The 21967-nt window shown below is 35.3% G+C and overlaps 1 protein-coding gene across 1 annotated transcript in view; it reads right to left on the reverse strand.

The window, feature by feature from the left end:
• Positions 1 to 21728, reverse strand: part of LOC131061781 (lysine-specific demethylase JMJ705) — a 39037-nt gene extending 17309 nt beyond the window's left edge. The window contains exons 1-6 of the mRNA XM_057995606.2: positions 20079 to 21728; positions 19687 to 19765; positions 19430 to 19497; positions 15711 to 15861; positions 10929 to 11623; positions 2402 to 3862 (exon numbers count right to left, since the gene is read on the reverse strand). Of these exons, the coding sequence (XP_057851589.2) occupies positions 2402 to 3862; positions 10929 to 11623; positions 15711 to 15861; positions 19430 to 19497; positions 19687 to 19765; positions 20079 to 21054 (3430 nt within the window). The 5' untranslated portion in view covers positions 21055 to 21728. The remainder of the gene's footprint in view (positions 1 to 2401; positions 3863 to 10928; positions 11624 to 15710; positions 15862 to 19429; positions 19498 to 19686; positions 19766 to 20078) is intronic.
• Between the last annotated feature and the right edge of the window lie 239 nt (positions 21729 to 21967).

Here is a 21967-nt window from a genome sequence, read left to right on the forward strand (position 1 = left end):
AGTAGCCAATAATGAGGGTGTTCGCAAAACAGATCAAAAGGTTTTTTTGCCTAATAAAGCTTTTCCTAAAAAATCTTTTTCTTCTATCATGGGTCAAAGAGTGGCAGCTTCTAGGCTTGAGGGTGCTACTCTTTTATACAATAATGGTTTGTTGGCTATATCTTGGTTAGGGGTTAAACCTCTCAAATGCTCAAAGTCATCCCCTAATGTAGTTTTTAGGGAAGAAGTATTAGGAGAAGAGGAATACTTCTTAGAATATGGCCTAATTTGTTGTTTCAATTGCTTTTGTCCTTTTTAGATATGCACAAATGGTTGTCTAGTAGCTGGCCTCCTCACATGCGAGCCACTACCCCTATGCACAGGGCTTTTAATGTGATGTTTGAATCACTTAAAGATTGAGACTTTTTTCTTAATGATAGGTTATGGTTATGTGGGAAGCATTTGCTCCTCTTAAGCCCTAACTTTTAGAGTTGCCAATACAAGTCAGGCGCTTCCAATCTGTCGTCTTCAGTTGTACATTGATTCTTGTTTTGTGACAATTGGTAACTCCCTAGAAAAATTTCCATCTTCAGATACAACAACTATTGCTTTCTCCCACACTAATTTCACTTGTATTTAATATTGTGCCAAACATAGCAGATCACTCATGGAAGTAGCCTTTGGACAATGTGGGTCTTGCTTGCTATTGTTGCGGATGCTACAAAAAAGGCCACATTGCTGTTGATTGTTCTAGTATTTACCATAAATCTACAAGCCAAGCATCTCGGTGGCTTTCCTCTTCACTTCTGGACTGATTCTTGTTTTGCGACAATTGGTAACTCTCTAATAAAATTTCCATCTACAAATACAATGACTGTTGCTTTCTCCCATACTAATTTCACTTGTATTTAATTTTGTACTGAATGTAGCAGATTGCTCATGGAAGTAGCTTTTGGACTATGAGGTTTTGCTTGCCATCGTTGCAGATGCTACAAAAATGGCCACATTGCTGCAGATTGTTCTAGTACTAACAATAAATCTATGAGCCCATTTGGTGGAGAGAAGCTCAAACTCACCATTTAACAGTATTTGATTCTTTTAAAAAACTTGAATTTGTTCAAACCCCTCAGGTATGTTTTATTGTTTCGAACCCCCTCAAGAGGGCTCCTTATTTTTCTCCTTTGCCTTCTAAGAAGCCTACTGAGAAAGCTCCTTTAGTCATTGATGTTTTACCCCCTCCATCTCATGCAACAAAGACCCTTTATCTTCTCTCCATCTTCTAAGAAGATAAATATGAAACCTTCATTGGAGGATTATGTTTGTCCTTCATCCCCTTTGTGACTGGATAAGCCTCATATAGCTCCAATTGCAAGTTGCATTCCTTTGAGAAGGAAAGTATTGTGTGTGGGAAGTAGAACCCTATATCAAGGAAGAAGCAAGATGTAGAATTTCTAGGAGGGGTGGACAGGACTTTGGTTTCCAATCAGCAACCCCGGAAATCAAGTAAATTACCTCTTATATTGCTTATCTAGCATTATGTATTGTCTATTTCAAATCCTATGGCAGAGGCCCCAATAGAATTCCTGAACTAATTAATCTGAAAAAAAAAACATAGCATACAGTACTTGGATATAGTAGCGTGTCAAATATGAAATTTCTATGGCTGTCAGGTAAATTTTCTTTATAATTAGATTAACAATCCCAAGTAAAGTCAGAACTTTATTTGGAGAGAAACCATCACAGATAAATATTATGTCAAATTACAAACAATATTCTGTGACAATTTGGATCAAAAGTGAAAGCCATTATGATTAAACAGAACCTTAACGGTTGTTCTGCAAAGTACCAGCAAATGGTTCATATTATCCCATACAAGCACAATATTTTGGGGTGCTCTTTCTATATATTTGATATGAAATAATACATTGAAAAGAAAAAGAAAAAAATACATTTCCCTATTCCGCAAAGGGTTATATGCAATTTGGATGCTAAGAATAACAAAGTGTCTTTCTTGAGAAGATATACAGTCAACTACAAGCTGAAATGAACAACAAAATATGGTTGTCCTCAGTGCAATAATTTTAAAAAATCATTACAGAAAGAGAAGTCCTTGGATACTTAAGAAATAATGAACACGATAGCAAACAACAAATAAATGAATCCATTTTTTTCTCTTTGAGCATTTTCACAAACTGTTCTATTCAGCTTTCTCCTTTTGGAAAATTTTCAAAGAAAATTATTAATTTTCAAATTCATTCAGTATCTTGTTTAATTCCCTAATCATGTATAAAATTAAAAGAGCAAATGATTCAGCTACATAGGAAACCACATATTAAGGCACAACTAGCATATAGAGGGCTTAAGAACATATATCTTAGAAATGAAACAATGAATGCAAAAAGAACAAAGTAAAAGAACTTACTTAAATGGCATACAATCAGAAAATGTGCATCTCCCATTGGCTGCAGTTGCTCCTGTATCTCTAATGCATGCTCAAGACAAAACACTCGTGGTCTTAGAAATCCCTTGGCAGGCTTCCATAAAGAGGAAGCATTTGTAGTCTCTCTTGGCATATCATAAGTTTTGTCCGGTAATGAACCTGCATCTGCAACATGACTCGTATTAGCAACCACTACATCACATGCTTGTGTTTTGTTACTCCCGACTGACATTGAAACACTGCCATCATTGTTTGCACAAATTTCCTTTGGTTCATAGTGCACAGGAACTTGATTAAGTGGTTGACAATCATATACATATTGCGTCTCAGAGCAGTCTGCACAACGATCAAGGGCTGATTTTCCAGCTTCAAGATCTTCGGTAGACTGTTTAGATTCAGACATCTCTAAGTTAGAATTTTTTGAACTCAGTTCAATCTGGGTGAGATCACCTTTACCATCTCTGGTAGAGGAAACAACCATGCCAGAAGGTTCTTTACAGCTTCTAGAAACCTCATTAGGATCTTCTAATCGACTGCTGGGATGAACACTGCTGTCAAGAGTCCCTTTCAAGCTTATTTGTAGAATATTATCAAGACCAGTCATGCATGCTGGGGCCAGTGAATTATGTTTTTGAAGGCTATTATTTCCTTCCACAACTGGAAACTGAATACCACTAACATTGAGTTCTCTCTGAAAGTCATTCTGATCCTCAGAAACATAACTGTGAAATGTTGCATTCCTTGTAAGACATTGGTCTGATGAACAAATAGATGATTCTCCAGCAATAAATGTGTCTGTTCTCATGGAATTGCTAAAGGAATCCTTCATATCTTCATTTGCAAATGGGCATATATTGTCTGGTTTAAGGCCTTCTGAAATCAGTACATCATTAATTTGAATTTCTTCTTTACTTCCAGCTAATGCACAGGATGAAAGCTGGGGATGCTTTTGCAGATTATGGCCCTTCGAAACAAAAACATCGACTTTAGGTACATCAGCAGCATCACAAAGATCATGACTATTTTCAAACTCTGCACCATTTGATGTATCACAAGCATGATCACTGGTATTTGTTACATTTGTGTCATTTTCCTCATCAGAATCCATAGTGTCACCATAAGTAGCTGCCAGAAGATCTAGAGCCGATATTTGAGGTATGCCTGAATTATTACCACTTGATGAAGTCTTTGGCATGCATGCATCATTTGGAACAGATGAGTCAATGGATTCTTTCTGTTTAAATGATTCTAAGAAAATTCCAGAACTTTTTCCGGTTAATCCAATTGATTCTATCTGCATGACTTCCTTGACATCAACCAAATCCATATTCTCAGAAACATGTTGATAAGCGTGGGTGTCTTTATAGGCAGGCGCAGCTCCATGCTGGTTAAGTTGTACCATTTTTCTTTTAAAAACATTCTTATTGTCCATTAAGTACATTTCTACAAGAAATTGAAACATTATAATGATAATCAGTATAATAACAATGTCCTAAAATACCAGTGTCTTAACTAATGCTAACCTCATTGTGAAACAAGAAATCTCAAGATAATCTGTTTCTTGAAATTAAAAGATAAACCAAACTGAAAGAATTACCATCTTGCAATATATCTGGAAAAGTTAACTTTAAAAGATCGCTACAGCATTCAGGATAGGCTTTCCAATAATTGTACTAAGCAACACAATTAGTGTCATATCTCATTCTTATTCTGATTCAGTAGTGAGAGATCATAAATATTTATAAGACTCATACAATAGATACACAAGAAATCAAGAATCTTTCATTCGGACTAAAATTCAAAGTTACAGATTCTGGTGCACCGATTTCTCGGATAAGTTTAGAAAGATAAGGCCTTACTCCCATTGTAGCTTTATCTAATCCAAATCAATATGGCAATTGAGTGAAGACAAATTCAGAGGTCCAGAGAAGATTAATAATTCAATAGTTTGTACAAAGTTTCAGGAGAATTGAAATAGAGGGGAAAAAGTTATCATACTAAGTTGATTGTTGGCAGGATATACAGGGCTGTAAGGCACCACATGTCATTTGGGTCATTTCTAGACCCATATGTCCATTATATACAACTTAAATAGCCTTAAAACACCTCTAATATACTTAATAAGCTATAAAAGTGTAAAATATTAGAGGAAAAGGCAAATTCATGGGAATAAGATATTTAAGAGTTTTATGGAAGGATATGATAGAAAGACATTATGAAAAGGCATAGAGAGGCTATATAAAGAGGGAAAAGAGGGAGATAAGAGTGTGGAATAGAGTTAAAACATGTGTGGAATGATATGAATTCAATATATGTGAGAGAATAAGTTAGTGTGAAAGATATATGTGATATATATTTATATGGATGAAGAATGATGAATGAATTAGAACACATGTAAGACATTAAAGTATAATAGAATATTAAACCTTAAACTCTAATCAGGGTTTTTCTGTCAACATTTGGTTCTATTGCCGAGACCTTGGTTGTTGTTGCATAAGGAGGGCAATCATATCAAAGAAATATATTAGTGCTAAAAATTTGAGAAGTGAAAATTTTGAAAAAAAAATTAATAAATTTTGTTTCAATGGGAAAGATTGAAGAAACGTTTAAGGACAGTGAGAATTTAATGTGTAAACAAAATTTCCTTTTGATTAAAGTGATAGGTATAATTCAATTTGATAGCAAGGATAAAAGTGTTAAGAGGAAAGGAGAAATATGAATTATTATAATATTATGTGAAAATAATAATTTTATATTTAATAAATCACTTGATAAATGTGATATAGCTAAAACTTCTTTTGATAAAAAGTGTAAAGATTAGAGATAAATGATGTTGAATCTACAATTCTTGATAGTTGGAATGATAATGACAGATGTTCTCCATAGAATGTTGGTCTTAAGACAATTGGAAGAATAGATAATATAGCTAAAACTTCTTTTGATAAAAAGTGTAAGGTTGGAGATAATGATGATTTTGAATCTACAATTATTGATAGTTGGAATGATAATGACAGATGTTCTCCATAGAATGTTGGTCTTAAGACCATTGGAAGAATAGGATATGTAAAAAAAATTAAGCCCATTGTACCAAGTGTGAGGCTAAATAATGGTGGTCCTAGAAATGGAAAAGAAGATGATCTTACAAGTAAAACACGTACTGACAAATCTATTCAAGAAATGCAATGCTCTCATTGTCATAGGAAAGGACAGAAAAGAAATGTGTTGAAATCTTCATCCTTGTAGTATTTGTTGCGTAATCAATCAATGTGAAAAAATGTGTTGGAATAAAAAGTGGAAGGAATCTAAAGATAGATTGATTGATGGATCCAAATGGAAAAAGATAAAATTTATGTTTAAAAAGTTGTACAACTATAAATTCCCTATGTCAAAAAAGATATCAATCAAGAAAATTTTGAATTTTTTTGAGTAGAGATAGAGTGAACCAAGGGTAGCAGTTAATTTGCCCTCGGAAGATGGAGCTGGAAGAGAGCGGAACGTACTTAATGAACAGGAATTGGAGGAGGCGAGGAGCTCAGACCACATATGAAGAAGCAGGTCCAATTGGACAGCAGTGGTTCTATTGAAAATAAGTAAGGAATAAGGGTAAGACTACAATGGAACTTGTCACAAAAAAAAAGATGGTTGCTACTACAGAAGTACCATGGAAAGAAAGGTAATCATGAAGGATAGAAGTGGTTTCACTAAGTTGTCTTGAAGACAAGACAATGTTTTAGGCCTAGGGAGAATGTTGGCAAAATATAGAGGGTTGTGAGGCACAACAAATGTCATTTGGGTCATTTCTAGATCCATATGTCCACTATGTACCACCTAAATAGTCTTAAAACACCTCTAATATACCTAAATGAGCTATAAAAGTGTAAAAAATTTTAGAGAAAAAGATAAATTTAAGATAATTAAGAGTTATAATGAAAGGATACAATGGAAAGGCATTATGAAAAGGCATAAAGAGGCTATATAAAGAGGGAAAAGTGGGAGATAAAAGTATGGAATAGAGTGGAAACAGGTGGGTAATAATATGAATTCAATATATATGTGAGAGAATAAGGAAGAGTGGAAGATATATGTGATATATATTTATGTGGATGAAGAATGATAAATGAATTGTAAGACGTGTAAGACATTAAAGTATATAAATATACGATGTTATGGATGTATACATATGAATGAATATAATTTATTATATTTTGGTTTATACTTATTGGATATCTATGTTATCCCTTTTTATTGCATCTCACCAAGGTTTACTTACAAGTTACATATAATAAAATATTAAACCTTATACTCCGGTCAAGGTTTTTTTGTCAACATTGATACCACAATTATGTAGCAAATTTATAATTTTTCACGTAATTTTTAGTACTTTTTCTACGTTGAACAGACATGCCATAAGTAGAATCTCTTCTGACAAATCTATTTGTCATCATCCTTGGTTTACCATGTGGATTTTAACTTCATGGTTATAGTACACTTGGCTAGAGATATAATACAAAACATGCAAATCAAAGCAAAGAAATAATTTACCAAAAGGTCAATATAGTCTCTCTATGTTGATTCATATGGATCATTCATAATGAAGCAAACACATTAATTATCTCCAAGTAGGAAGGTTTATGATTCTTATTCGAAATCAATTTCCTGAAAAAATTTCTTAGGTAACAATGCTCAGCTTTTCCAGCATCCTAATGAACATTCTACCCGAAGGTCCCCATTTTAGAAAGAGACCTAACATTACATTTAGCAAAAGGGCCATGACGACCCATATTAGTCTTAAAGAAGTAAACTTTTTTCAAGCAGCAGAGCTCTAAATGACAAAATCTAATGCATTGCTATCAATGTTGTCTGGAGATGCATTCACAAGGGTCGATACACATCCTCTACAATTACTACCATGCTGGGGGATTGACTTCATAAAACATCCCTGATTTTGATGAGGAACAGTTAGTCAAGCACAAACCATTTGGGAATATTCTAGGCATGGTGGAGAGAGGTTTCAATTTCCTAGATAACATGGGACCACCCCCACACATCATAAATATTACCTTCTTTTGACTTGATAAAACAACCCGATTTTGATGAGGAACAATTAGCCATACATGAAACATTTGAGAATATTCTAGGTATGGTGGAGAGATGCTTCAAATCCCTAGGTAGCCTGGGAACACCTCCACACATCATTAATATTACCTTTTTTCCAACTTTTTAAAGTAAGGTCTTTGAAAGAGAGGCCTTTAAATAGGACAGTGAAGGTCCATTTGAAAATCTGAAATGTTCAATGATTCATTCTATTTTGAAATCTCGCTTAAGCCATTCTAAGGGGCAACGGAATGAAAGCAAGCTCACATAATGATAAAAAAATATATGCCCTAGACATCTCACTCCAGCCATTATAAGGGATGACGAAATGAAGACTAGCTCATGTGGGAAACAAAAATATACTCCATATATGAAAGAGAAAAATATATCATCATTATGAAGTTATGGGATGCATTATTGAACTTATAGAAGGAATTATTTCTGGCGTTTTGACATTTAGAATGATCTCATTCAAAATTTGTATGATTGAACAAAAGGAGGAAGCGTTTTCAAAGCAAGAAAATAGATTTCATGGCTTTAATAAGGCTATCAGAATATGCCTTCTCTCAACAACCAACTACCTAAATAACCATTAGTAAAATCATGCAGAGCTGTTCACATAATTTTGTCTTTGGAGGATATTTCAATCCAGGCTCACCTCCTGCACTAGCCTCATTGACAGAGAGTAAGCAACTACAACCACATTTTACAACATTCACGGAATTCTTTTACTTTTTGCCAATCAAACTCGATACTTCTTATTAGATACTAAAATACAGGTAACATGTGAGGCTTTATTCAGCATGAAAGCCCACACAGCTTGATAGCTTGATGGATTCCTAACTGAATTTCTTATTTGGAGTTATGTATTGTATTTAAGCTTGATCTCCTGAGAGCTGCAGAAGAATTTAGAAGAATCAAACAAAGGAAGAAATTGTATTAATGTCTACGAATGACCATGGAATGTCAGTGGACTCAAAAGTACAATATACAATAGCAAGTGAAAGTGTTAAAAAGAGCTATAACAACAAAAAATAAGCTGATTTACACAGAACTTAGAAACAGTTATGGCTTCTAGAAAATATGCCTTCAATAACATAAGTCTCCAATTTCCAACCAACAAGAGAATGTGTCAGTTGTATCTTATCTGCACTGCAGTTTAATGTTCTTTGGTGCTTGGCCTGCTTGAGAATTTCACATGTGAGCAAAAATTGCTCGTTTGAGCCAATAAACTTCCCTAATCCTAATGAGATCAACAAGTAGTGGGAGAGGGGACGGTCCTTCCTTTTTGCTTTGTCATGGAGATTGGTTGGAGAGGTGCCAAACACCCCTTCTCAACTTGTGCAATTATGGTCACAGGTCACACAGGATAGCTTTTACAGCCATGGATGTTCTTATCTTTGAGCATACTACAACATTCACAAATACTCGTATATCCAGACCTCTCAACACCCACTTGGGCCTCAGTTTGGAATTTTTTTGGGCATTGCTTCAAGCTGAATTAAAACAAACGGATACGAGTTTGTGACCATAGAAGAGAAGCCTAAATATGATCTCAAGATGAAGAGGCTAGGCAGCAGTTCACCTTGGATGATGTACCAGTATTGTCCATTTACATCAAATAATATGCTATTGTGTGATAGCATGCAACTCTGCAAATATATGCAATCAATAGACCCTACATTGGTAGCTCAAACCTCCGGTACATATGGAATAGTGTGTTTAAAGGTTAGGTTGAAGATACGCAACTTCAAAGGATATTCTCAAAGTTACCGGTTCTTCCCCTTTTGGCCTGGGTTCCGGTTCTGGTTCTTGCCCGGTCCTGGTTCTCCCCGGGTTCTCCTTGGGTTCCTCCCAGGTCCTTCCCAGGTGGCCGGGTTCCCTGTGGGTCCTGCGACACAGGACCCACAGGGAACCCGGCCACCTGGGAAGGACCCAGGTGGAACCCAGGTCGAACCCAGGAGGACCCGTGTGAACCCAGGCCCGTGGTTTCCCAAAAACGGGGCCCACGGGTCAAAAAAACAATAAGAAAAGACTTTTTAAAATAGTTTTTTTATAATAAAACTCTGATTCGCCCCTTTATGACTTTTTAAAAAAGACTTGATACTTGAATATTATCTTTTTTGCAAATTATGAATATGATATTAGACTTTAGTTATTAGTTTACTGATTACATTTGCGATATATGAATATTTATTGGCATTGGCAATTAATAATTATGGATTTATCATTTATCATTTATCATTTATGTATGGAAAGTCACATTGTATATTTTATTTTTGTATGGATTGTATATATTGACCATATATATAGTATATGGGTATATATATATAATTAAAATATGTATATATATATATATATGTACGGACGAATCCGTACCCATACCCAAGATTTTTTTTTTTTTGCCGAATCCGCGAATCCATACCCGAATCCGAACCCGAACGGGTAACTTAGGGTCACTCATATTCTACAAACACATGTAGAGTTTGAAAACGCCAAAGCTCCAAAACAGAAAAAGGGTCATAGACTTTACAAAATCATGACAAAGAGGCTAGTTATAGTAATGAGAAATGTGTTATTGTAATAAAACCCCAAGTAGGTATAAGTTGTTTTCTCCATTGACCACAATTGTAGAAAAGCCTCTACACAAGTGCTCTCTAGGAAAGTCCTCAAACTTCTTTATGTAGATACCAAAAGTCTAGTTATAATATTGAGAGATGTGTTATTGTACTAAAACTCTGAGTAGGTAAAAAGTAGTTGTGATCTCCATTGGATCACCTTCGTTGATAAGCCTCTACATGAGTGTTCTCTAGGAAAGTCCTCAAACTTTTTTATGTAGATCCCAAATAGGGCAGGCTAGAGAGGGCCTCCCTGTTTGATTTCAATTATACTTTTAAGAAACTAAGAGAGTTTAAAGACAGTTCAAAACTAGCCACTTACCATCTTCAGAGACTTGTGATGACAGTGCTAACTCTGATGAACCAATAGTGCATAAACCCTGAAAAGTAGAATCTTAAGTATACATTCCACAAAGCAACAAGAAGTAACCCACCAAGATGAGGTCAAGTCGAAGTCACAAATAAATTTGGAGAAATAGATAACCCTTAGAGCTGAACACTAAGTGGAGGAAGATCAACAATATGGTGCAAAGCTTCAAGGGACATCAACTTTCAAGAAACTTCAAAAATAAAATCATAAAAATCTGATACTTGTACTGGATGATGGTAGAAATAGGATAGGATTTCAAAGAAGAAAATCTGCGGTAGAGAGACGTGCAAAAGGCATAAATTATGAATTGTTTTAAGTTCATAAATAATTATAAAAAGCACATCAAATTTTGCATTAATGAACAATGAAAACAAAGAATGCCTGAAATTTAATGAATACTATACAAATATACATTCAGTAATCTTACTTGACTGTGTAGCTAGAGCTGTTTCAGATCCATCAGTCACGACATAGTTCTGGCCAGTCTTGTAGTTAGTAGAGAGGAGTACAGTAGCTGCTTCTTGGCAAGGTTGTATTACAGCCATGCTAGCAAAGCCCAAAATTCCACATACAGTGCAAGCCAATGGACCTGTATCAATGTCTGTTTCACTTGAAGACATGTCCCCATAAAGTGCTTTACTTCCCTGGTCATTATTGTTATCATGCAAGCTTGAAGGATTGGCATAATAAGAAGCAATGTCTTCCTGCTTGACGTTGTTTAACAAAGAAGTGCCAATTCTTGAGCTTGGTTCCTTTTCTGCGGTTGTGAAGGAGCTCCCTCTACAGAACTCTTCCTTAATACATGCTGGGGTGCTAATATTGGATGCAGTTTCTGATGGTAATGCTGACACATCCATACCATCCATGCACAATGATGCACTGGATTTTATCTCAGATAATGTAGAGAAACACAAAGGGGAATACGGAAAATCGCAGGAGACATTGGCAGAATTCCATAGAACGGCATGATGAGCGGATGTTTTTTGGAGAAGGCGGCTAAGTCGAGAATTATTCTCAATCACATCATCCAGAAAACCCTTCTTGACTATCATCTCTCCTTCTCCTCTTTGCCGGTGTTTTAATCGGGAGCTGCGGGGTTCTGATGTTACGCTCATGGGTATCCTGCAAGAGCAACAAAACTTAGAATTTGCATCTGAGAACTATTCATTAGTTCAAATGAAATGCAGATAACGAACTACACAGTTAAGGAAAACTCATTCAACGCATAAGCAAATGGGGCAAAGCTAAGCATCTTTAATCTCTTGCTTAGACCAACAAAACTAAAGATGCTTTGCAGGCCAATAAACTTGGGGGATAAATGGTCAGCACTGTGACCCTGCACACTGTTCATACATTAAGCAAGATAGAAATATGGCCATAATAAGGGCACTCTGTGATGCAATTTTATGTTTGAAAATTGTTTGGGATATGTAATATACTCTGTTTTAGGCAAAATGGCAAACACGACATTATCATCATCCATACTCACAGCAACAGAACCTCTGCAGAATGCAAGTGCTAAAGTTTTTTATGATAAACACATTTTTAAATTACACAGTCAATCACAGGCATAACTTTCACTTCTTCAATTTTCAAAGATCCTAGTGATCAACTTAATCTAATAAAGCAATCACTCAATATAAACCTATATTATCTCATAATGAGGAAAAAATTACAAGTGGAATCATATTAACTCTAAATTAAGTGTGCTTCAAAAAGAAAGGAGTGTTTTGCAATTGTTGAGAGAATAAGCCTTAAATTACACTGGGGGAATAACCCATATCCTGACAAGTCCTCTGATATTCCCTTTTTCGAGTTAATATTCTGTCTCAGGAAATAATTCATCACCTAGGATCATAGTTACCAAAATTGAAACTTTTGATTCATTTAGGAGGTCCAAAAAAATTGCAAATTTGGAATTTTCGAATAAATGAGTAAAATTTCTTTAGAAATTGAAAAGTCTAGACCAAATTGGACAAATCCAGCTGGTCCAAAAGGTCCGGATCTGAACAGATTCAGGCACAATGGATTACGAAGAAAGTAAAATAAGATCTTGTTCATGGCTCTTGCAACAGAAAGGGTCAGCAAGGCTGAGTTACCCCATAAAAAGAAATCCAGTGCAAGTCTGTTGCATAGATCAAAATTGTAACAAAACAATTAGAAAAAGCAAAGCTGCATCCAGGATAGTAAAGCTGTGGACCAATTACAAATGTCTTACATAGTTGTAAACCCTAGAGATTTCTGCACATCAATTCCAGCCATTATAATCTCCCAGAATATGTTGGCAGAGTAATATCTAAAGACATGAGACCCTTATGCTCAATAATTCTCAATACCAGTTTAGTTTTGAAAATCATTGGGTGCCACAATTTGGTTACATCAAAGTTCAAACACGTCCATAATTTCATAAACAAGCTATGCCTGCAGCTTAATTAAATAACTCTATAAGTCAAGCATTATACTCAGCTAATTCAACCAACAACATAACCAAATAGGTTTAAAATTTTAAACGCAACCCAACTTGATAATGTCATCTCATTCTAATGACATCACTGATGTCAGTCTGCTACATCATTGACTTTACAAATGATCTTGCTTTGTTCCTGTCGGTCTTCCATCAATATATAGGCATACATACATTTAAACATGCATGCATACAGGATTTTAGAGGACTACAATTCAATACCCTAGGTAAAATTCATCACCGTGATTCTAATTGGAAATTAATTGGCATTTCCATTTGTATGTTTCAGTTTTGTTATTGATATGGTTGGCACAAAAATTTCTTGGATTCTTTATTTAAGTTTACTAAATGCCACCTTGAATTCATTGGCAGTAAAGGGTCAGCACATGGGTTTCTTTTATGTGTGAAAGTTATGGGGAGGCGTACATGGACCACGTTGATCCAGCTTGAGGAAAATGTGCTCATGTCTACTCTCGTATGAACTCCCATAATGGCCAGCTTGGAATAAAATTTACTATAATTTAACTTTTGGTAAGGAGATTGAAGCACAATAATCAGGATCATCTTCTATCCTAGACATGAATAAGCAAAGGGCATAAGTGGCAGTGATCTTAAGACTAGATCCTAAGTTACCAGGTTCAGCTATTTAGACCCACGTATGGCAAAAATACATTACAGGTTCAGGACAGCCCTGGGTTCACACAAGGTCCAACTCTGAATCCCAAAGGAGGGCTCCCCTATATGCAACAAAAAACATAAAAGTTGAAATGAGGATTTGCTAAGGCCGGGGAGACAAAAGAGGTATTTTAGGCCTAAATATGGTACAAAATATTAATCTATTAGTCAAGCAAGTTCAATTACGAATATCTTTTATATATTTTTATTTTATATTATCAATAAAATAAAATGTTAAAATTATATATAATATATTTATATAACTATTAAATAGTTTACTATTTAATATAATATACTGTAGAGTATATATTCTATTTATAAAGATTAGGATAACATAGTATAAATATAGTATTTAAATATTCTATTTATTTGTAATTATGAGTACCAATTTCTTATAATTTATAATTTTGATTCTTTAACATTATATATTCCCATACCTGTACCAAAGCTATATAATAATAAAATTGCCGTACTGGGTTCCAGTACCTGTACCAAAACTGGTGACCAAGACTAGAGCTTGTCAAGAAAGTTTTGAACAGCAACATTTTTTGCCATCTAGTGTGATTTGGATGGATGTGTCAGTTGATGGATCATACCTTTCTATGTTTGAGTAGCATTACACTTATAACTGGTCTTACTTTATGGCTGAAAATCTCAAACTATGTTCTTCCGGTCACAGCCTTCTCAGAAGCAATTTCAAGTTAATTAATAAACTGTTGAACTAATGGAAGCAGATTTGACACGGCAAAAAGCATCAGAGCACTACAAAAATAAAAACTAGCAATGAAAACTGATTTCCAGGGATATAAAATTCAGGAACTCGACAAAGCAAAAAATAAATATAGAAAAATGCTGATATTGAAAAATGCTGATAACATAAGCTGAAACTAAACTAACATAGCAGGTGGTACAGCAATTTTTAAGAACCCAATAAAACAAGGCATTTAAAATAATTTTCAGAACACCACCGGTGAATAGCAGAAAAGAATTTGTTTTCATTCAAATACAGCATAGATTTAAAATTTAAGTGTTATATCAGTTTACAAAGCTACACCAAGACCTGTAAAAATGTCTTTTAAGGAAATATATGATTTATTAGCAACTCAAGAATAGAAAGTGCTGATCTTGGGATGTGTATGTGTGCGCACACACATGTGCATACAATTTAGAAAAAGGACGGCATAACAATGATATTATTATATTAGTAAGGGTTAAAAGGTCACAGTCTCACTATATTTAAGTACTATGTTAATATATTAACCATGGAATATCGCAATGATATTAATGTATCAGATCTTTAAACTTTCCACAAATATTAATGTATCAGAACTTTAAGCTTTCCATAGATATTAATGTATCATTGTATTATCATGTTATATTATTGTACTATACCTTTTGGAATAGGATGATGGTTTGTATGAATTAAAAAAGAAAACAATTTATTAATTTGAATTAGATCTACATGATTGCAAGATAGAGAAAGTGCATCAATGAGCCAAATTTGAGATTCAGATTTTGAATTTTTACGTAACATTCAATTTCTTCCAACCAATGATTCTGAACATACCACCTTAGGCAATCCTACATACCAGAAATATGAGGTTATGATAAAAACTGGGCTCAGTTGACAGATATTCAAGACAATCATGATTACATTGTCAGCATTTCCAGAATAATGATTCATCTAAGCAGCGATGAATTGGGGATTCCAGAAAACAGACAAATCAAATTGCAGAGCATTAGATGAAATCACAGGAAAAATTCTTGACAAACTGTTCTATATTCCTGAAGAAATAATTTTCAATAGAAGAAGAAATTAACATGAAATTGCCAATCCCCTATAGAGAGTTAATCAATTCACCAAGAAGATTTGAGGAACATTTATTTAGCAGGCTGATTAAAAGTTATCCATATGAGCGTACAGTGAAAACAAAAACAACTTCAGAAATGATTGAAATATATAAGAAGCAAGTGCAGCATCAAGGTCTCCAGCTGCCAAACAATTTCCTGCAGTGAAATTCACATTACTGGCTGAACATCCCATCAAAAACGTTGGAGGTAAATGCAAACCTCGAAGTGGAACCCAACGCAAGTAAATATAACAATTGTTGGTGTGAAAGCATGGGAAGAAACTTTGTTGCTGCTCGGCGAACTGCAGCTTCTTTTGCCACCTTAAGCCACTCAGGAGTTGCAAGATTAGCTGCCTCCCCACAATTGAATCCTAGTTTGACAAACGAATAAGTTAATGACACTACAAATAGGATAGCAATTAAAACCCTAGTTAAATGGTCTATTTCATATCATGGTCTGAGTTCGGTGCCATGCAAAATGGGACAAAACTTAGCAAAAGTTTGAAAACCACATCCAGGGAACATCTGACAGCCTCTTATCCATGGTGTCATGTAGCATCAAATTTTCATGATTCAACCAATTGAAACTAAGTGTATTCAACCTTCAAAAGCTCATGCCGTCATACATCCAAAAAATAATAACAATATGTATGCTGACAAAAGTTAATATAAACAAAATAACTACTGCCAGAGTTAAGAAATGTATATAGATAATTATTAATGCCTTAATACTTCAGTGAAAATGAATATCAAACTTAAAAATTATCAATATAAACAACAAGAACTCGGAATCCAACCTCAGGAAAATAAAGATAAGTCAAAGTACAATCAAACAGAACTCGAAAAAGAAATTGCACCTATCGCATTATGTAACAGCATGATAATGATATGGTAACCAAACCCTGTGATTGTCCAAGATGATTTTCCAATTAATTTACAAAAGCTTCATTCTGCTCTTACAATTCAATCATTCTACTGGTATAGAGATTTAGTAGCTCCTAATTTTCACTTTTAAAAGAGCTTTGTAGCATCTAACTATTGTACAACGTATCCAATCTCAATCTTGACAGAATATATAGAAAAGAAAGACCTCTCTCTATAATTCTTAGCAATTGTGAGGTTTAAGAGCTTGCAAAACATTAACATTTTTCCAATAAATAGGTTACTGAATATATTATTAGGCATCATGATCTCTCATTATTTGTTATGCTCAACTGCATAAAAATGCTAATTTAATTTTCAGAAAAAGACTTGAAATTTTATTTTATGTTTTCTATGTGTGGACATCTGGCAGGCCTCTAGCCTCTACTAAATTAGTTTTAAGTGTTTTTTAATTGGAAACTTGTATTGATTTAAAAAGCTGCTAAGGTGACTCCATTACATAAACATGGTTCAATGTACTATTTACACAAAGGATTCATCATAGCTTCTAATATTAAGTAATATTAAATTGGGTTGCTAGTCCTACACTTAATAACAAACAGATATACAAACTGAAATGTGAATTTAGATTCTGCATGTCAAAATTTATACATCTTAGAGAATAAGAAATCATATAAAACCAATTTCCTAACCTATCCTTTAAAGGGTATGGAATTTCCATAAGCTTATTTTGACTGGATATTGTCCTTTGTTTCATATAATACAAGGGAAAAAACATTTGGTGATTTTGACTCCGCAATCTCTAGGACATCTTGCCTTTAGGTAGTAGGCTTATCTTTTTCAACTGTGTGTACAGCACATTAATTCCTGACACAGTTTTCATTTGATCTTACACTACTAGATTGGTGATCTTCCTGGTTAGGTTTCCATGCAATTTACTCACTTTTTGCACGACAATAAAACAATTCCTTATTATTTACAAATGAATATATCTTGGGGATATAAATGTCAGCTAAACCTAACTTATCCTCAGAGAATTAAGAAGGATGGAAAACATAACTGGTTGCTTGTTATTTAATGATGCATATATCTTAGGGATATGAGGGCCAAAGTGTCATGCCAATCCAACTTCTTCATAAGCATCTTCAGAAAGTTAAGAATGATGCAAAACCTGCCCACATAAAATTATCGTGCATGGACCCACTCTACTTTTTTTCTGCAGACCTATTTCTAGATTCAATATCCCCACTGCAAAGCAGATCCTGGAAGGCAGAACAATGATTGACAACTACTGTTGAGTACATTGTGGACATACAACCTAATTCGTTCTTAGCTATCGTTCTCTTCATATGAGAGAAGGAAGCTTGAAATTGACAAGAACGTGGTAATTAGATATAACTAGATAAGCATCCACATCCAAACTAGCTAGAGCAACACGGAACAAACCTTAGTTACCAAGGAAACAGGTGTGGGAATCACTGATTCTTTTGAGATCCTGGTATGGTATGGCTTGTAAACAATGCATGCATAACTATAAAAATATAGAATATTTAGAGTTTAGACTAGCTGAGCTATAGATTAGGGGAACGTTATAAGGTTGTTTTTTTTTCAGTAAAAACTAACAGGAGATGCCCTGCCACCAGTTCATGCCAGTAACATCCCAGTTTCATATCTGGGAAGGACCCAGATTCAGAAAAACCCAAGACATTTCTGAGACAAATCAGGACCAGTATTTGAACCAGAATCAAATCAGTTCTGCTATCAAGGGAAGAGGGAAGGCTCTTAAGAATCCGGTCACATAGGAACAAACTCGTAAAGCTTGCATTAACAGAGGGAGCAACATGCAAATGTCAGAGTAGACAAAACTGCGTGCAATTGGAAGGGAATGTTAAGGATGTCTCCCTGAATCATTGTCTGTAATATTATGTCTCCCTGAATCAATGTCTGTAATATTATGTCTCCCTGCATCATTGTCTGTGATATTATGTCTCCCTGAATCATTGTCTGTAATATTATGTCTCCCTGAATTATTGTCTGTAATATTCCATTCTATAGCTTGACACAAGTTCTTAACTGGCCAATTTAACATTTGATTTTGTTTATACTAGAGCAATCAAGTAGGTAATGAGTTAAACAAAACTAGAGCTCAAAATCCTAACATACAAGTCCTGAGACCTCCAACTGCAAAGATAAGAACTATGGAACTCCTGTAACTGTATTGCATATGAATCCTTTTATAGCCTTTAGCATTCTCACGGTATTCATTGTGCATACAGTTAGCTAAGAGTTACACTAATATTACAAATGCAAATTTCGGCTACTCAAGAATGAAGTACCAAGTGAAGGATTCAAAAGATTAAATTGCATTAAATGTTATAGATTGACTTAACCTAAAAGAACAAACTGAAACAGTTCACAAGCCAAGTCTACTGTTGTGCTCAAGTTATATGCACTACAGGTTGGATTTACATGGATGAACACCTGAGCATAAAAGAAAATATCAATGACAAGTCCCAGTCCCAAAAATGGAAAGAACGTTTAGTTTCCATAGACAAAATAATCAAAAATTGAATTAGATTGTCCAACAACTGAAGCAACAAATGGACTAGACAGTTTGAGATCTCCATCATTGCCTTTGTTATCCTTATGATAGATTCAATGGAGTTTGATCCCAAAACTTGATTCAAAAAAATTTAATAAAGGTTTCTCCAAAAAGCTCTATAATCAGTCAATAATAACATAGACATACCATGTTCCCATAATTCCCAATATCGCGCTTTATTGAACCTAACGTTAAGTAGGGGCAAAGCTCACAGATACTTATTTCAAGCCATAGGTTTTCCAAACAATATGAACACTACCAATTTACATATCATTAGATAAAAGATCATTTGAATTTCAAACTGAGAAATCTAAATCTAATCCGATTATCACTAATTCAAAAGTGTTTCCAAACTTCACTAATTCAAAAGTGTTTCCAAACTGCCCTCATTTGACCATATTAGTTGTCTTTTTATTCAGATGATAACAAAAGACAACACAGAAGAAACAACTCACCATGGCTGAACCCTAAGTGATATGCCCTTGGAAAAGTGATAACAAACTCCCCTGCATTCTGCACTACCCTGATGATAAGATTGAGAATTATGTTAAGACAAAATAGAACAAAAATAGACCACTTGATAGATTTCCCTGACACTGAACTTAGAACTATGAGTAGCAAGTCAAATCTCCAACCCTAGTTATAAAAAATGACAGCAAAATAAGGACACCAATTTGAGACAGAAATGATAAAAATTAAAATATCTTAGCACCTGCAACAGGGAACAGATGCGGCTATCAGTACTTCTGGTGACATCACTGTTGTTTTTTCACCCAACATTGCAAACGCAACTGCACAAATGTTAAAATACCGGATTAATGTGAAAATCCATAAAATAAGAATTGCATCATGTATTATTTTGATGATGTAAGTAAACTCCTATGCTAATCATCACCATTGACGCATAGGATAGCCTTATATTTGAAATGCAGGACATTCTGTCAAAATTAACAAGCACAGAGAATCTCCTATAGTTCCACAGGGCTAGGCAGTAAAAAATAAACCCTAAAATGTGATGTTGGTATTGAGAAAGATGATATCATGGACTAAAAGGGTAGCCAAAAAACAGTGTGCAGGTAAAAAGGATTGGATTGATTCACGTACCTAGTGGATTGACCTGACCACCATATCCTTCTCGTCTCACTACTTCCTCAAAAGCTGAAGCTGCTTCTCCTGGCACAGCATACCAGGTTTTTGGAGCACCCATATGCAGATAGTTTAAACTGTGCAAGTCATGGTCCTCAACATGCCAAGCGAACCAGCTGAACAACATGGCAATGTAAATCATTGGAGAAGTAACACCAGCCACCTCAACAGGCATGTAACGAAGCAACGATCCATCTGACCTAGACACAATCCTCATATTCCAGGCAGTATCTGTTATGTCGCATGCATCATGAGAACCCTCTTCTTTCTTCTGTTTCCACTGTTGGTATTTCTTTCTTTTCCTTCTGCCAGATGGGGGTGATGATGGAGGTGAAAATTTCTTACCAGGGTCCCCAAAAGCTGTACCAGGGATATCATTGGCATACTCCACGGTAATAGGTTTATCAGCAGTTGCCTTCCAGAACAATGTCTCTACCATAAGAGGAGCAGCGTCCTTGGTGGTTTTGAGGCGAGACCTTGAGAAATGCTTTGCTTTGGCTTCAAATTGCTCCAATGTGTAAGTCTCCCCACTCTGCCATACTGGTTTTTGTACAACAGTCTGAACAGGGCCCCCCCCTCCCCTGGGCCTCTTCAGACTCCATCCTATTTGCTGTTGGCGAGTTGTGAATTTTGCAACACCATTTTCTCTCACTAAAACATTGCTGTTGACAGAGGGCCCAGGATGCAGGCCTGTAGCAGCTGTAGTGTTGGTGTTGTTGCTGGGTTGGCCTAAACAGAGATTCAGATTTGCAATGACAGACTTCTTAGGTGATTTGGGTATGGGAGGAATGATTTTGCAAATACCATACTGAGATGCCTCCTTCTCAATCTTCAAAATGTAAGCAATGGGGTCTGCAAATTCGGCCTCTGTAGGACGAAATTCAGGTGCCACAGGCATTGCCTTCAGCCATGGCAGAACCTCCCGTTCACCCATCTTGCTAATCCAAACTACCAACAAAAAAATTATAGAAGCAAAATAAAGAATACCCACATACCCACTTCACTTATTCTCGTCTATATTGCATCTTAATGCTTCTGCATCCAACCCACATGAAAAAAGAAAGCAAGTAAATTTTCAAGTGGGTGTCGTCTATAGCTCGAACTATAAAGAGAATGCAATGCAATGCAGCAAGCAAACATAAGATCGATTGTCCTCTTCTTTACTTCTTTTATATGACGAGCTCGTGCTTTTCTATATAAAAAAAGCAAAGGGTCTCGAATGGTGTGTGTGATTGGCCCGTCTCTATTCTCCCTCTGCTCTTATTCGACCATTACAGACCCACCCAAAATTACTATGAAATAAAGGATTTGTCTACATGCTTGTAGCTTCTTTGTACGTTGGAGAGTCTTCAACAGATACTCTTCCCACAGATCCTCTATTCTATAACGTAATCTAGGTCCTCTCAATATTCGCTAACCCTCCTTAGAATGGAATGTACTCTTGGTTTCAATATTGCCCAAACCCTTCTCTAGTGAAGGGAATGAATTTAATAACGTCTATGGAGCTCATTGTTGTATGGTACAACTGTTAGCATGATTGTATCGCCTATCTAAGGGGAGCTTTAAGGACAAACTGTTCCATTATGGAGGTTGGTTTTCATATTCCCGAGCAAAAGTATCTTCTTCTCTCTATAGGACCATTGATATAAAACAATTGATTTGACTATTCCTTGAAAACCCTTTGCCTGCCTATAGATTCTTGCCAATGGTTAGGTTCCTATACGGCCAACGTCACCGTTATCATTTTCATTTTAATTTTGTTATTAGGGTTACCATTTCAATTTGTATTCTCTAACTTCAAGATTGGAGGTAATTAAAAACACCCTCGAAATATATCTAGGGCAAAT

The sequence above is a fragment of the Cryptomeria japonica genome, chromosome 4 (genome assembly GCF_030272615.1).
Source record: "Cryptomeria japonica chromosome 4, Sugi_1.0, whole genome shotgun sequence".
NCBI classification, from domain to species: domain Eukaryota; kingdom Viridiplantae; phylum Streptophyta; class Pinopsida; order Cupressales; family Cupressaceae; genus Cryptomeria; species Cryptomeria japonica.